Raw genomic sequence first — 16,563 nt, 5'->3', positions numbered from 1 at the left:
ATTCTGGTTGAACTCAGACGTTACTGATGAAATGCGTTGCCCTTGCGCGGGTGCGTTGCAATTACAAGACTTTTGATATACAGAGTCATAGTCGATTTTTTCTAACGTTTGAGCTAATCTCTTCACTACTACTCTTTTAGAAAACTAATGTGTATTTTTTCTCGCAATGTCCATTTGACGATCGTTTTCTACTTTGAATTTTTGAAAGTTAAAATACTTGAACGCTTCATTTGTGTCGATTTGATTTGATAGATTTTCTTGTCTTCTTATATCATTTGTGGCATGCAAGAGGCTTTTTTCTTTTGAGAATAGTTTGTTGGTTGCAATCAAATATGTAATCAATCCCCTTGCTGTATAACCCAAAATTTCAGCTGAAAAGAGAAATAACATGATTAATATAAAGGTCGATAAATTGTGGAACAATACCCTGAGGCCTTTGATTAAACCAATAAACCCTTTTCCTATAGGCTTAATCGTTTGTGTGATTGCAGTAGCTTTCTTTGAGCTGGCTGTCAAAACCTCGTAGTTCCATGCATCAGGAATTATTTTCTTACTTTTCATCTTTATTGTCGGTAATTCTTTATCAATTACCTCTTCAATCATATTTTCTTTATGAATTCCTATGAAACTACATTCAATTGGTCCTTTATTGGGTAGCCTTTGTTTCTTGTTTAACGGTGATTCAAACTTTTGTTTGCCGTAAACATTCAAATCCGCCAGTTCATTGACTGGACGGCGGTATTTCCCGTGTAAAGTGTTTACAGGTGCAGATCCTTTTTGATCTTTTTTCATCTGTACTTCCATTAAAAAGTTGGAGTTTGCGTTGCAGGTAGAAATCCTATTTCTTTTCTTTTTTGTAGTTGATACCTGAACAACTGAATTTTCATTTATTAATTTGTAGCTCTTTTGACGAATCTCTCCGGATTTGTCTCTCTTTGACTGATGGTTATTGATATCTCTGCAAATTATTTTTTCAGATTTTATTTTCCGTCGTTTTGCTGGTTGTTTTAAGCTTGAATTAGCAATATCCGTAGGTAAAGAAATTTGAACACCTGGTTTTAATCCACACTCTTCTACTGAAAATTTGGTGGATATTGGTTTACGAAAACTATATTTCTCTTGTACTATCATGGAATATTCCTCTTCTTGGCTTTCGGTTGTTTTTCCGTAAATTAGCCAACCTAATCTTGTCCTCATTGCTATCGGTTCTGTGGGTTTACCATATTTATGTTTAAACCCCATCAATAAATGATTGTTATTCAAGCCGATCATTACAGTGGGTCGAATATTTTGAAATCCTGAAACAGGAAGATTAGTAAGGTGAGCATATTTTTTGCTTAGATCATCATAATCTAAAGATTGAACAGGTAATTTCAAATCTTTAACTGTTCTTACATTCTTCAGTTGAAAACCCTTTTTAGTTGGACCCTTGATTCTTAATTCCACGTTTTGGCTTTTAACGTGTTCAGTTTGTTTGCCTTGTGTCCATAGTAATTGGAGCGGTTTTACTTCCCCATTTAGGTTAAGTTGACGCGCAACGTTTTCTTCTAATAGGGTCGAGGATGAACCTGGGTATAATAGCGCATAGGTTTTTATTTTGTGATTGCCGTTTATCAATTCAACTGGCAACACTTGGAAGTGCGTTGATGGCGCTTCTTCTGTTTCTTGATGATTGTTTACTCCTGCGATTTCAAAATTTTGAGGTACATGAAGCATTTTATGATGCCTATCGGTGCATCCATTTATCCCGCATATTGGCGCGGATCTACAATCATGTATTGTATGATTGTTAGATTTCAAGCAACCTAAACATAAACCTTTATTTTGAGCAATTTTTATTCGCTCAGGTGGCACCTCATTGACCAATGCATAACATTTGATCGATTCATGTAGCTTATTGCATATTAAGCATTTGCCAGTTTCTTTCGAATTCTGTTCGAAATCCTTACCCCTTTGGATTGGTTGTTGAAAACCTTTGTATGGGATTTTTTGTTCGTGAAGATGAACGCCTCCACGTTGGGTATGTGCGGATATTGTTTTTAACATGTTTGCCGTTTTAGCGAAAGGTCTCAACCAATCGCATAAGTTATCTAAAGTTTGAACCCTTAACGGTGATTCCGCTTCAGCCATGTACTGCGCTCTTTTTTCCTGAATTTGGTGTGGTAGCCTAGCAGTCAACTCCAAAACCAAAGTGTGATCTTTCAGGTAGTCCGGTTCGCTCATCAAGTTTACTGTTTGAATGAGGTTTTCTAAAGCGTTTACCATTTCCACGACAATGCTTTTGGAATCTCCTCGGATTTTATACAGATGATTACGTAGTTCAAGATACACTAAATCTGTTCTCCCGAAGGAGTTCTTCAAGCGTGTCATTATTTCTGGCACGTTTGTAGAATCCAACATTAGTTGTTGAACGCTTTTGAGGGCTGGTCCATATAAGGCCTGTTTAAGGCGGTTTAAATTCTCTAAATTAGAGAATCTTCCCTCCTCATTAGTATCATCGAATGTTTGCTTAAAATTTGGCCATTCTACAGGATCCCCTCCAAATCTCGGCAACTGCATAAGCGATTGTCTTTTTAATAGTGTTTCTATGTGCGGCGATCCTTGTTTGTCGCCCGCAATAGTTGTTACTGCTTTTAGAAATTCTTGTAACTGTTCCTTTGATTGTTCTTGTTGACCAAGCAATAGTCGTGAGAACATAGCCTCTGTATCCTTACTAGCAGATTCTTTGGGCAATCTATTAAGTTCATATGCTATCTTCTGGCATTTTACGCAAAGCCAGCATTCTTCCGGCTTTGGTTTACGTGTTAGTTTGGCACATGTTAAATGAAACCACCTATCACATTCATAGCATGAAATCATGCTTTCTTCGGAAGTGTCTTCCGCCACGCAAAATCGGCAACTGCCGGAAGTGTTCGTGGTAAATTTGTAAGGCATCTCGGCGGATCTTTAAAATTCCTACTCTGAGCTATAGATAAGAAAGTTTGACTTACCGTTTTCGGTGGTACCTTTCCTTGACGTGCCCGGTAGTTCAATGTGGTCTCGATCTCGCTGATAATTCACTCCGGAGTCGTACTAAAAAACCATCTGCACCGATAGTCAACTGACTTACTCCGTTAAGATACGCCTTACGAGAACTTTTTCCCACGTGCGTATTGCTGATAAGTTTCTTTTATGCACTGGTGTTTATGTCCTCAATTATTTAAACGCGAGCACTTTAAAACGATCGAAACGTCATTCACTCGGTTAACTTATTATTCCGCGGTTGTCAACGTACTGATTGTTAAACACGATTTCTTTCGTTAGCATAGACGTCCTCGCTAAACATTTAAAGTTTCTTTCGAGTTTGTTTCGAATGTGCACCTTTTTCATTCACTCCGGAGCCGTATTGTAACACTATTGTTCTCGGATAGTAAAATAACGTACTCCGTTTAGTTCTACCTTTTTGGAAGAACTTTATTACCCTTTGGTATGGTTTAGTTCGGAGCCGTGTTTATTGCTTAGATATAGCTTATATCACGCACTGGCACTCACTGATGCTCTCCGATTTTGTTCTGCACTTGTGCACATTGATATGATCGCAACGGCACTCGATCGGTTAACTTAGAGCACTGTAGTTCTTACGTGTATTAATTGTAAACCGTTTCACTCGCTGCAATTCACTTTATTTTTCACGAGCGCAGAATTTGAATCTGAACCTTTTTGAAGCACTGCTTGGTGCGGGTTCAGTTATAGGCTGTTCTTTTGGCGACAGCACACCACGAACGTAAGTTCGCTCGAATGAGTTGTTAACGCGCGCGGATATTAACAACTCCTCTCTGGAGCCACCATTTGTTAGTTCGATAACGAACCGTTGTTGAACCGACCACGCGTAGTGATCGATTCGGAGATCTCCGCGCAGATTCCTGGCCTTGTCAGAGTTGCTTGAATCAGGCGGCTAACCTTTTTTCCTGGAAAACCAGGAGAAGTTTTTAGCGGCGGACTCGCACTACACTAACTCGGCGTGGACAACGGGAATGCCGTAGCTCGATCAGACGATTAGCCTTTTTTCCTGGATAACCAGGAGAAGTATCTAACCGTGGTTCTTGCTTGGCTTGATTTCGCCTAATTCTTCCGACGGAGTGGGGAGACACCAAAGTCCGTAGCCAATTTTCGGAGGGAAGGCAAAGGTGAAACTTTCCCGATTCTGTATGGATACCCAAACAATGAAACACAAGTTTCTTCGTTGAGGTTTGGATTACAAGTCGATTTTATTCTCAAAAATCCTGTCTTATATACTAAAATTCTGTGGGAAAAAGAACATGAAACAGCATTACATCGATCTCCTTTTTCCTAACTCGGTATGCCGATGCGTTTGATCCCTGCCTGACGTCGGCTAGTGTAGGAGGTCTGTAATGTTACAATGTCTGGCAATTGCAGCTAACGCTACCCTGTCGTTTTATGACCATGGGTAACGCATCGCGCATCTGTGGTTCAAGTGCGTATGTTTATTTTCCTATTGCCTATTGCCTGCGCGTCGTTTGTTTATTCATCAAGTTGGTCTTTCCTTCACTGCCTTACGACCGTGCCTTGATCTTCGCGCAGGTCCTTTTTTCGTGAAACTAATCGCGCAACGATAACGTATGCGTTGGGTTCTAGCGTTAACCTTTTTCGGCCTATGTTGTTTACCTTCGTATTTTATTACATGGTCTGAGTTTACGATTACCATATGTCGAGATTTGTTCCTTTTTCGAGATATTTCCAATAACGCATCATAATCTTGTCGCTCTGTTAGTTTAGGGTTTTCCTAAAATAATATTTGCCGGTGATAATTTATCCTAAACAAAGATGTTTATTGATTTAAAGTTTTCATCTAACTCTTGCATGCCTGTCAGTTTAGCTCAATTTTATTTTGTCGCGTTCGCAACAGTCCGCTTCTTAGAAACCATAGAAATAGCAGCTTCCCGTAGTATCCCCCATACCAAAGGTAATACATCCTCCAATAGAAATGTCCCCTGGTGGAATGAGACAGTCGCACAGGCTATTAAAGCCCGTCGCGCTGCTCTACGCCGTTTCTGCCGCGCCAGCCATGTCCCCAACAATTTTTTCACACCCATATTTGCCGATCGGTATCGGGAGGCCAATCGCCTTGCCAAAGAAGCCATCCGTGCAGCGAAAGAGAGTAGTTGGAATCAGTTCGTGGCTGATATCAACCCTCTCTTGACCTGTAAGGAGCTTTGGCGGCGGGTGAGTGTGCTTTCGGGCTCAAACCAACATTCGCATGCCCCTTTTATTCTAAACCAGCCCTCTGATCCTACTTCAACTATTCCACCATCTGAAGTACCTGAATTTTTTGCAAAACATTTTGCAAACGTTTCAGCTACAGATAATTTTTCTCCACGATTCCGCAGACGCAAATTTTCCGTAGAACAGATTCCACTTCCCCAAGTAGATGCCACTAACCATAGATACAATAGACTTTTCTCAATAGCAGAACTTAACTGGGCCCTTAGGAAATGTCAAGGCAAATCTTCCGGCCCTGACAACGTAGGCTATCCTTTACTTAAAAACCTACCACCGTATGCAAAACTAACTCTTCTTAATATTTACAATAGTATCTGGTCCACCGGGAATATCCCGGCGGATTGGAAAACTAGCCTAACCGTACCGATTCCTAAACCTAACAAATCAACTAATGAAATAGATAACTACCGTCCTATCTCGCTCCTTAACTGCATAGCTAAGGTGTTGGAAAGGATGGTAAACCGTAGACTAACTCAGGAATTAGAGGACCGCAATCTCCTTAGCAATAACCAGCATGCGTTTCCGGATGGGTAGAGGCACGGAAACGTACTTTGCCAAGCTGGACGATCTGTTAGATAAAGCCACCAGTAGAGAACGTCACATAGATCTAGCAATAATTGACCTCTCCAAAGCTTTTGACCGAACATGGCGTCACGCCATCCTAGTACAACTGTCCCGCTGGGGCTTTGGTGGACTTTTAACCAAGTTCATTGCAAGCTTCCTTACGGACCGGACATTTAGAGTATTAATAGGAACCGAACTATCCAACCCCTACACACTAGAGAATGGTGTTCCGTAAGGAGCCATTCTATCGCCTACCCTTTTCCTTATTAGTATGGAATCCCTTTTTAGTTTTATTCCTACAGAAATCCAAGCATTCCTCTACGCAGACGATATCATTCTGGCCTCTTCATCACGTACTGCTTGTGAATCTCGTAAACTCCTGCAAGCAGGGGTTGACAGGATTCGACAGTGGTCGAGATGGACAGGTTATGAAATATCACATACCAAATCCAAAATCCTCCATATCTGCAAACACTCTTTCTGCAAACAACGACGATCTATTACATACAACAATATACCAATACCTAACACACGAACTGCCGACATACTCGGCATAACACTCGACAGACACCTTTCCTTTCTTCCACATTCCAACAAGGTTAAGAAGGAAGCTAACAGCCGGCTGAACCTGTTCCGCATGCTCGGAGCTGGCAAAGCTCGGGCCTCCCGATCAACCCTGAACCGCATCATCAACGCCTGGCTCCTCCGCCGGCATCGAGATTGTTTCCCGCGAGCGAGCAACCTTCGAGAAGAGAGTAGCACCCGTCTACCATACAGCCATCCGCTACGCCACTGGTGCTTTTGTCACCAGCCCGATTGTTTCCCTCCTCTGCGAAAGCGGTTTTCTTCCATTTCAGCATATCATCACCAACAGACTCGTGGCAGCTGCAGCTCGGATCCTTGAGAAAGGAATCGACGCAACTGCCCTCCTTACCAGAGCTAACTCCGACCTGCAACAACTCACCAACCACCAGATTCCTCCGATCATCCCATCCAGCCGCCGGGGAACACGTCCCTGGTACCATAGCACTCCTGCCATAGACTGGGAACTGAAACAAACTCTCCGGGGAACCGGAAAAAGCAGCCACATCGCCAATACCACCTTTACGCACCTGATCCGGACCAAATAGCAACACCATCACCACATCTACACAGACGGCTCCGTTAATCGGGATTCTGCCGGCTGTGGGATCCATTCCAGCCTCGAAAATTGCGCCATCAAGCTTTCCTAAGCCGACCGTCTTGCCAACGAAGGTCGGCTCCATCCGGCCGAACCGCACAGCTCTCTTTCACGCCGTGACGCCATCCGCTTCACTAACGCAATAGTCGTTCAACACTGGAACACCACCTGGCACAACCTAGACCTCTCCACAAAACTCCGCTCCATCAAGCACAACACCGCACCCTGGGACGATCCCGATTCCAGCCACATCCAACGAGTCCTTTCCCGGCTTCGCATTGGTCACACCCGCCTGACCCACTCCTACCTTCTCGACAGATCCAGTCCTCCACTTTGCAGCTTCTGTGGCGTCGACATTACCGTCCGCCACATCCTTACCGATTGCCATGGATACACTACACACCGAACAACCTGCCAACTAGATACCGACCTAGCCATCATACTATCTCCCGACAAGCAACAGCAGAACCGCCTCATCCGATTTTTACACATCAGCAACCTGTACCGCGAACTATAAATTTATAGCACAATAGTTTCCATATAACAAAAAGAATAATAGTTAAGCAATAGTTAAGCCATAGTTTTTACCACACATATGTAACAATAGACAGGAAAGAGGCGAATGAAGTCTCAAAGACCCAAAGCCTCTATAAATAAAAGAAAAAAAAAATCTAGGGACGACTAGGGTCTGGTTCCAACCTTTTTTGGACAGACAACTATGGCCACTCGAGCACCGCTGTGTAGCAAACTAGCATGAATCTTCATTTTTTTTTTGTGGTTTAGCATACTGTTTTCCTGTTGTTGTTATGATTAGCTTTGCTAAACATTACTAAAATGCAAATAAATAGTATCTCCCACTTTCTCGTTACGCTTCTTAGTCTATCTCTCATTACGTCCCTTAATCTAAGGTTTCTAAGCCCCAAGTCCTAACTGAGTAAGCAAATAAGGATATCGTTTTGTTCCCGAACTAAATTACCGGTGGATTTTAAGGACTGGGCGCGGAACTTATAACAATCCGAGAAAACAATCCATGAACAAAACGGAAAAAACGATGCCCAGCATATTTGTCCAGGTAACAAAGTTAACAGGCATTCCATTGTAGCTCTTACTGCAATACTTTTGTGCTTAACTAGTATGCTTAGTCTTACAGGAAAAAAAAAACAAACAAAAAACGTTAGCCCTGTTTTCCGTCCTAGCCGAGATCCGGAAAGGGAGATCGGAGATCAAGATCTTCACCAAACGAATTGGCCAGGTACAATGGTACACGTCATAAGAATGCCACCATATTGCGGAGCCCAGTACGCAGAGCACCTATCTTTGGTCAGTCCTGGGTAGGACATACCGGATTATTCTTTCTCGCGGTTGCTTCCGCTTCCGGCAACCGACGGGATTGGTGGCTTGTATAGTCGGTTGTACTAATCGATGTACATTGTACATGTATCGATGTGCATGTACATTTAGTAGCTTCCGGAGACGATGGCCGCATGAAAATCTTTGTTGTGGCTTTCGAGCCAGACGCTAGATGGCAGGGAAGATTTGTTAGTCACTGTTAAACATAAGGATCTCTTACTTACTTTGACATTTTTTGCGCCTTTTTTCGTTGTTCTGAATGGCACGGAAAAGATCGATACTAAGCGCGGGTATGTTCATAAGCTCTTTGTCTAGTTCCTGTTCCAGGTTTTTGTTCAATGCTTCTTTATCTGTGGGTTCCACTAGACATCCCGTGTTTGACTCGCGATTCCGACTGGTACAATCATTGTGCGCCTTCTGCGTTTTCTTCGAGCTAGTGGCACGTTTGGCCTGCACACTCGGGTACATATGACTCATAAAGTCATAGTACCGCTTGGCCTTACAAGACCTAGCAGCACGAGTTGTGCTTTCGGTACCATCATTAACCTGATCCGGGACATTACCAACACCAGTGGAACATTGATCTGATTCGGAAACTCGGTTGTATCGTGGCTTCCAAGGCTGTCCCGCATCTAATGGCGAAAGGAAGGAATGCTTATGCTGCTGTTCCGTCTTCTTCTTAATCCTTCAGTCTGCTAACACTTACCTGCTCTATCACCGCACTGGCGCGTTTCGACGCAAAGTTTGTTTAAGCTTTCCATGTCCGAATCATCCGCCAGCTTGAACGTAGTGAGCGGACGGCGATCCTCGACGCTTCCACGCAAGCTCAACAAAGCTTGGGCCGCCTCCAATAGATCAGGCGATAGGGTTGCCTCCGGTTCGGTCTCCATTGGCTCAGTCTTTACTTCACTCAAAACTGGTTCGTCATCAACGTTTTTGTCACACGACGCCATGGTGGAACTTTTGCACCACCGGAATCCTGGATTAACGTCCAGAAACTTAGTTTTGTTCTGAAAAAAACAGAAACAGCAGTGTTAATTGAGTTCCCACCTGAACGGAAAGGAATGTGTCGGGATACCTTTTCCGCCAGCAGCTGGTAGGGTTTTTTCTGTTTCGCTGTTGCATTTTTCCACCATTTGCCAAGCTTTTTTGTGGTTTCCCTGGGATGAGGAGTAGATAATGAAGGATTAGGTCAGATGTAGACACAGACACACAGACACACGCACCTGTTTTCCTCCGGGTAGTGCTCCTTCAACACTGACCAATGCCGTTTACAAAAAAGGATGAACGCATTCATTGGCCGCCGCTGTCCTGCCTTCTTCTTCGGTCTGCACGCCACAGTAGCCGCGATGTTGTCTTGCGGTTGTGTGACTTCCTCGGCCGGCGTTTGGGCGTGTGGCACCATGTGCTGCTGGCACGTTCCAATAAGCACCTCCTCACCATCGGCAGCATTCGGAGTAATCTCGTCGTTGCGCTGTGATGTATTGTTCTCAGTCTTTAATGGTTGAACATCGTGCGCTGCTGGTTCCGGCGTGTGCCGTGTGTAGTTTGTATGGTCCAACAGACGGCCATACCAGCCATCGTGTTCGACGGTTGGAGTTGATCTCTCGACGGCATATCTTGGAGGTGCGAGGATACTGCTGCTGTTGCGATAGGCTATGTCCGCATTATTGTTGTTGTAGATCGTGAGCTGTTGAGGTTCTGCGACGATGTCCAGTTTGTCCACTGTTTGATGATGGGAGTAAATCTCAGGCAGTACCGGTTTGCCGTCCAGCATCGGTGTCCCGAAGGCACTGTTTTGTAGCATGGTGCTGTCGACGATTTGTTTGTTCTCTTACTACAAGCGGCACTTTCGTGATTGTTCTGATTATTGTTTTAAGTTTTATATGTTTACATAAAGGGGCGTTTTGTGTGTGTGTGTGTGTGTGTGAGTGTGTGTGTGTATAGCGTTCTGAAATAAATAACTGGAAAAAAGAAATTTGGATGAGAATGCTACCATTGTCGAATGTCTTTACCTTTTGTCACTAGTGAAACGCCTATCTACTTTCCTTCTCCTTTATAAATAAAATATTTTTATCTAATTCAACGCCAAAACCAACTAATCTTTATTCCACGCACCAGAAACCACCACCAAACTCCTTGATAACCGCTAACAAAATCGTCCTTTTTTTTCGCCATCGCACCGCAAAACCGTTCGATCATCGAACTCCGCTTCGTCCGATCGCTCGCTCTCTCGAATTTCGGTTCGCTCGTTCTCCTCTCGCAACCAGCCGCAATTTGTTCTCACGGCCGCCCGTTTAGCCGCGGCTACACGTAGCCTTATCGAAAACTGATAATCGTAGCGGCCAAGGTCGCTACATCTCATTACACTTTTTTTTTTTTTTCGATAGCAAGAAAATTTGTATATGTGCTTTCTATTTCAAGCATGCTGTCTCCTTGTTATCAATTCTGTTCAATTATCCTACCACTTCCGTCGCAATAAACGTGCACAGTGTTTCAACAACGTGCAGTGTATAAGCAATCGCTTCGTCTCTCATAAAGGATCTCTCGCTTCTTGGCTTATTAGCATCGCTCGCAACCTAAGTATACGGATCGAACAATCTGCTTCGCTGTGCTTATTGTTTCGTCTTATTGTTTAAGGTGCTGTCTAATAATTTGCCGTGTGCCTGTTCAATCCTCTACTAAGAGCAATCTCTGGGGAAGCATTCGATCAACTTTGTCCTATCAAATTCATCCGCTCAACCGCACCAGATCAACCTTTAAATTGAACATCGAATATTATGCCGCTATGCCATGAACTCGGTTGTTTGCTTTCCGCTTCTCTCCGTGCGTGTAGCGTTCTACCCGTGCGTGCAAAGTGTATGTGTGTACAGTGGTGACGTGTGATGTGTGCCTTAAAGTGTAGTTAGCCTGCCAAACGTTTCTTTTTTTTTTTTTTTTCACTAATTTTACAAATTTTTATTATGGATATGCATAAAAATTAATATAATAAGCTTATAAATCGATAACATCCTAATTTTAAACCCGATCAGCTAAATTAGCATTATTATAGAAATGTTGATGCATACACATTTTTTTTTATCCTAATTTTTTAATTTTGCTTAAGTCCCTAGCTATGCCCTATTCTCAATCTGCTCCGTTTTCCCTACACTACCTAATCTAAACTTAACCCTAGTGCAGGGCATTTCCTCCTTTTGCACGTCCTTATCCCGGGCAGACTCGGTAAATTTTTAGTCTATTCTATTTTCATTTATTTTATTTTTTTATTCGTTGAACCTCTTCAACCTGTTGTTGTGGACCTTCTCTAGCCTTTTCCCATTTCTTATTGTACACGTCTGATCGCTTGGTATTTCCACCACCTCATACGGTCCTCTCCAAATACCTTGCAACTTTTGCCCTTCACCCGTTTGATTGTTCCGGACCAGTACCATTTCTCCCCACATGGGTTGCCACTCATTAGCGTTCTGGTCGTACTTTTTTTTTCTTTTATGTTTCGATTGTATAAGATTTTTCCTAGCAATCAAGTGCATCTCCCTTAGTTTTGTTTGCATTTCTTCACAAAAATCGGAGTACAATCTTTTCCTTTCGTTTTGATTATACAGTGATGTTGGCAATCTAGCTTTCCTCCCGAAAACCAACTCATATGGAGTGTACCCTGTCGAAGTGTTTATACACGTATTGTATTCCATAGCGAAATATGGTAATACTCTATCCCAAGTTTTATAATTTTTCCCGACAAATTGTCTTAAATATATTTTTAATTCTCTATTCGCTCTTTCAACTATATTTCCTTGAGGGTGGTATGCAGAAGTATTAATTTTTTTAATTTTTAAAAGCTTACATACATCTTTCATGACCTGACTCATGAAATTTGTGCCCTGGTCTGTTACTAATTCTATAGGAACCCCTACAAGGCAAATAACCTCTTCTACAAAGGCTTTCGCTACTGTTGTTGCCTCTTGATTTACCATGGGCGTTACAATAAGATATCTGGAGAGATCATCTTGGATAACCAATCCATATTTGTTCCCTTTTTCTGATTCTGGTAAAATCACAATATCCATGTATACTTTTTCAAACGGATAATTTGAGGTGGTTGTGATTTGCATAGGAATTTTGTTGCATCTTCCTATCTTATTGAGCTGGCACGATTTACAACTTCTTACGTACCCTTCGATATCCTTGTCCATCCCCTTCCAAAAGAATAAGTCCTTAATCCTTCTTTTCATTCTTCTGGTTCCTAAGTGGCCTCCTAATGGAGCATCGTGAAACTCCTGAAGAACGGTGTTAATTTCAGATCTTTCTATTTCCACTTTATCAGCACCTGGTGTGTAATTTTGAAATTTTAGTTTTGCTTTTTCTTTTAAATTGTTCAATTTGTCCCTCCTCTGTATTTCTTTTTCGCTTGTTTCCCTTTCCAAATCCATTTTCATTAAATCTTCCCAGTGATTTGTCTGTTTAGTATCCTTCATTGTTTGCCCGCCGATACTTTCCTCTACGTTATTTGGAATAAGGTTTTTCTTGATTTGTTGGCGTGTGATGACTGCTACCGTTTTAATTTGTCCATCTTCTTGTATTTCCCTCAGTTTAATTTGAGGAAGCCTTGATAAAAAATCGGCAACCACATTCTCCTTCCCTTTTCTATACCTTATTTCACATTGTAATCCCTGGAGCCTTAATCGCAATCGCGATAATATTGGAGAATTTTCTTTGAGTCTCCATATCGACACTAATGGTCTATGATCAGTGTATATGATGAACTTCTGTCCATAGACATAATGTTTAAAGTGCTCTACGGCCCACACGATCGCCAAAAGCTCTTTCTCGATTGGGTGGTATCGTTTCTCTGCTCCCACAAGAGTTTTGCTAGCATAAGCAATTGGCCTTTCAATGGTTTTCTCATTCGAAAGGACTGCTCCGAGAGCGTAATCACTGGCATCAGTGGTGATTACAAAAACATCATTATAGTTAGGACGTACTAATAAAGGCTCAGAAGTAAGAAGTTGTTTTAATTTTTCAAATGCTAGCTGACAGCATTCATTCCAAACAAAATTTGTATTTTTCTTTAATAATTCGTGCAATGGTTTGCGAATATTGGAAACGTTTGGAAGAAATTTCCCATAAAAATTAATGGTTCCCAAAAACGAACGTAGCTCCTTGAGAGTTTTTGGAATTGGCATATTTAAAATAGATTTTACATTAGCTGAAGTAGGTTTAATCCCTTCCTCATTTATAGTGTGGCCCAAATAGTTTATTTGTTTATGAAGAATTTTACATTTTGATGGTTCAATCTTGAGGTTGTGCTGTTTTAATCCGTTTAGAACTTTCACCAAATTCAGATTGTGTTACTCTTCTGATTCACCAAACACTACAATATCGTCTAAGTACACGAATGCCTTAACGGGTTGTATAGCGTAAAGAACTGTGTTCATAAGTTTCTGGAAAGTTGAAGGACTATTTTTCAAACCCATTGGCATTCTTAAAAACTCATAATGTCCTTTGGACGTTGAAAATGCTGTTTTCGCAGCGTCTTTACGTGCTATAGGTATTTGGAAAAACCCGGATTTCAGATCAATTGTGGAAAAATATTTACTTTGGCCAATGTTATCCATGATATCATCTATCCGAGGAATTGGATAAATGAAAGGCTTTGTAATTGCATTGAGAGCTCGAAAATCAACAACAATTCGGTATTTTCTTTCCCCATCAACATCAGATTTTTTTGGTATGCACATCACAGGAGCATTCCAAGGGCTCTTACTAGGTCTTATAATTTGTTGTTTTAACATTTCCTCTATATGTAACTCCATAATCGTATTTAATGCTGCCGGAAATCTATACTGTCGTTTGTAAATGGGGATATTAGAGTTTGTTTCTATTTCATGTGATGCTGCATCTGTATATGTTAAATTATGCCCTGGCAAATAAAATATATTTTTAAAATCATTAATGATATTTTTTATATCCTTTGCTGTAGTCTGTTCTAAATGATCAAGACTAATTTTTCTCAACAATTCCACATATCTTTCAGAACCTATCAGTTGTATCTCCTTACTTGTTTCAACTACATCACAATCTATTTCTTGTTTCTCAATGTGTGGAAGTAGTTCGAAATCTTCTGTGGGGGAAGCTAAATCGCATTCAAAGCTATTAATGGTTAATTTTTCAATATTACTTTCATTGACCTCTCCGTTAACTGGAATTTTTAAGGATATGCTTTGAAAGTATTTATCGACTTTTATTGTGTATTCCTTTAGAAATTCTGCCCCCAAAATTCCTGGGACATTAAGTGTTTTAATTATGTAAAATTTTATTGGGTATGTTGACCTACCAATATGTAAGTCAATTAGAATTGAACCTACAGTTTCGGATACTGTTCCATCAAAACTAGCAAATTTTATAATATCATTATAATCGATTGAAGATGCCCCAAGCTCTTTTGCTAATTCCAAACTTAGAAAGTTAAAGCAGGCTCCAGTATCAATTAAATAATTAATTTCTTTTGCTCCCATACATGTCGATAAAACTTTGGCCATTAATTTACCGTCTTTTATATAATCGATATTAAGCAATTCATTCTCTTCTACCAAATCGCTACATAAACCGTTATCAGATTTATTCCGATGTTCTTGGCATGAACCGAAGAAGAATATATTGTTTTGGCTTGAAGGAACACTAGTGTTTTTATTAAGATTGACTAGTGCTCCTTGTTTTAGTTTTTTTGATTATCGGATTGTTGTTGATTGTGTGAGCTGTTAGAGTTAGTGTAGAGGTTATTTTGAGAAGGCCCTTGTGTAAAATTATTTCGAGGTATTGTGTTTTGTGTGTTATTGTTTCTATATGGTGTAAAGTATCTTCTCGGGCGTGAATAATTATTATTAAAGTTAGGAGGATTATTATTATGTGTTGTACTGTTGTGTTGGGGAAAATCAAAACTACTAATTTGTGAATGGTTAATGCTACTGTTAACATTTTCGCAGCGTTTTCTACTATCAGTGCTTAAATCTACGTTAGGAGCAGTTTGGTTATTTGGATAGGTGTAATTATAGCTGTTTTGGCACGGGTTCATGGAACTCTCACTGCTGTGAGTTTCGAAAAATTGCATGCCGTTTAATCTTTCCTCGATCTTTCGGATATATTCGATTTGAACTACCTCTTCCTGGAGATATTCCAAAAGTTCATCAAAACTGAGATGCTTATTGGTTCTCGCAAGAGTTTTTAATTCCGGGTTCTTTAAACCAGCTAAGAAATGTATTTTTAAGTTTTTAAGTGCGTATGAATCTTCCGTATTTGTTCTATCATTATTAATAATATGTTCTTTAAGTTTCATCACTCTTTCTTTGTATTTGGAAAAAGGTTCATTGACCTCTTGTTGCAGCGTCTCGACTTGCTGGAAAATGGCTTCCAAGCTAAATTTTTCTCCAAACACTTTTATCAGATTCATTTTAACGCTGTCCCACGAATCATCCAAAATTCGATTAAAAGAACCCGCAGCCTCTCCCTTCAATTTGAACATTACCGTTCGTATGAGGTCCTCTTCTGATTCCCCTTCAGGAATTAGTTTAGCAAAATACTCTATTTGATATAGAAAACCGTCCAGATCTTTTGCTGTTCCGTGATATTCCGGAATGTAAGCATTGCTTTCTCTATCGGAAATTCATACGCCATACTTGAAATTGTACCGTTTAACGCTCTTTCGATTTCGACACTTTGGTTAAGAAGCTCTGCTTTGAGGATCTGGAGGCGTTCTTTATAACTATATTCCTGATTCATACAGGATTCGCTAACAGTTGTGGAGTTTAAGGTATATGTAGGTTGGAATGCACAAATATTAGTTAAGCTACCTGTATTAATTTGAATTGCTCTATTCCTAAGTGCTAACACCCTATTGCTGTTATTGCACCTTACGCACTACGAAAAAAAATGAAGGATTTGTGGATAAATTACAAAGAAAAAGATCGTACAAACTATTTTAACTATTTACGGATGTTTTTCTAATTATGTTTAAAACGAATTAATAAAAGATAAAAAAGCACTTATTTGTAGTATTATTCACTATAATTTAATATCACCCACTATAACGCTGCTATTTTCCGCCACCACTTACCAACAAAATTTCACCAGCTAATCCCGTTTTTTTTTTGCACACCAGTCAGAAATGTTACCTGCGCTAAAAAAATTGCGCTTTT

At 40.7% G+C, this 16,563-nt stretch overlaps 1 protein-coding gene across 1 annotated transcript; it reads right to left on the bottom strand.

Moving 5' to 3' along the window:
• Nucleotides 1-8,345: 8,345 nt before the first annotated feature.
• Nucleotides 8,346-10,296, bottom strand: LOC118515212 (HMG box transcription factor BBX-like). The gene is made up of 5 exons (XM_036061907.1): nucleotides 9,601-10,296; nucleotides 9,453-9,534; nucleotides 9,081-9,384; nucleotides 8,616-9,006; nucleotides 8,346-8,565 (listed from the first exon to the last, which is right to left on the bottom strand). Exons 1-5 carry the CDS (start codon nucleotides 10,179-10,181, stop codon nucleotides 8,346-8,348), a joined length of 1,578 nt encoding a protein of 525 aa, XP_035917800.1. The 5' UTR covers nucleotides 10,182-10,296.
• Nucleotides 10,297-16,563: the final 6,267 nt, after the last annotated feature.

This window comes from Anopheles stephensi, assembly GCF_013141755.1.
Source record: "Anopheles stephensi strain Indian chromosome Y unlocalized genomic scaffold, UCI_ANSTEP_V1.0 chrY33, whole genome shotgun sequence".
Lineage (NCBI taxonomy): Eukaryota > Metazoa > Arthropoda > Insecta > Diptera > Culicidae > Anopheles > Anopheles stephensi.
This window is presented reverse-complemented; position numbering and strand designations above follow the sequence as displayed.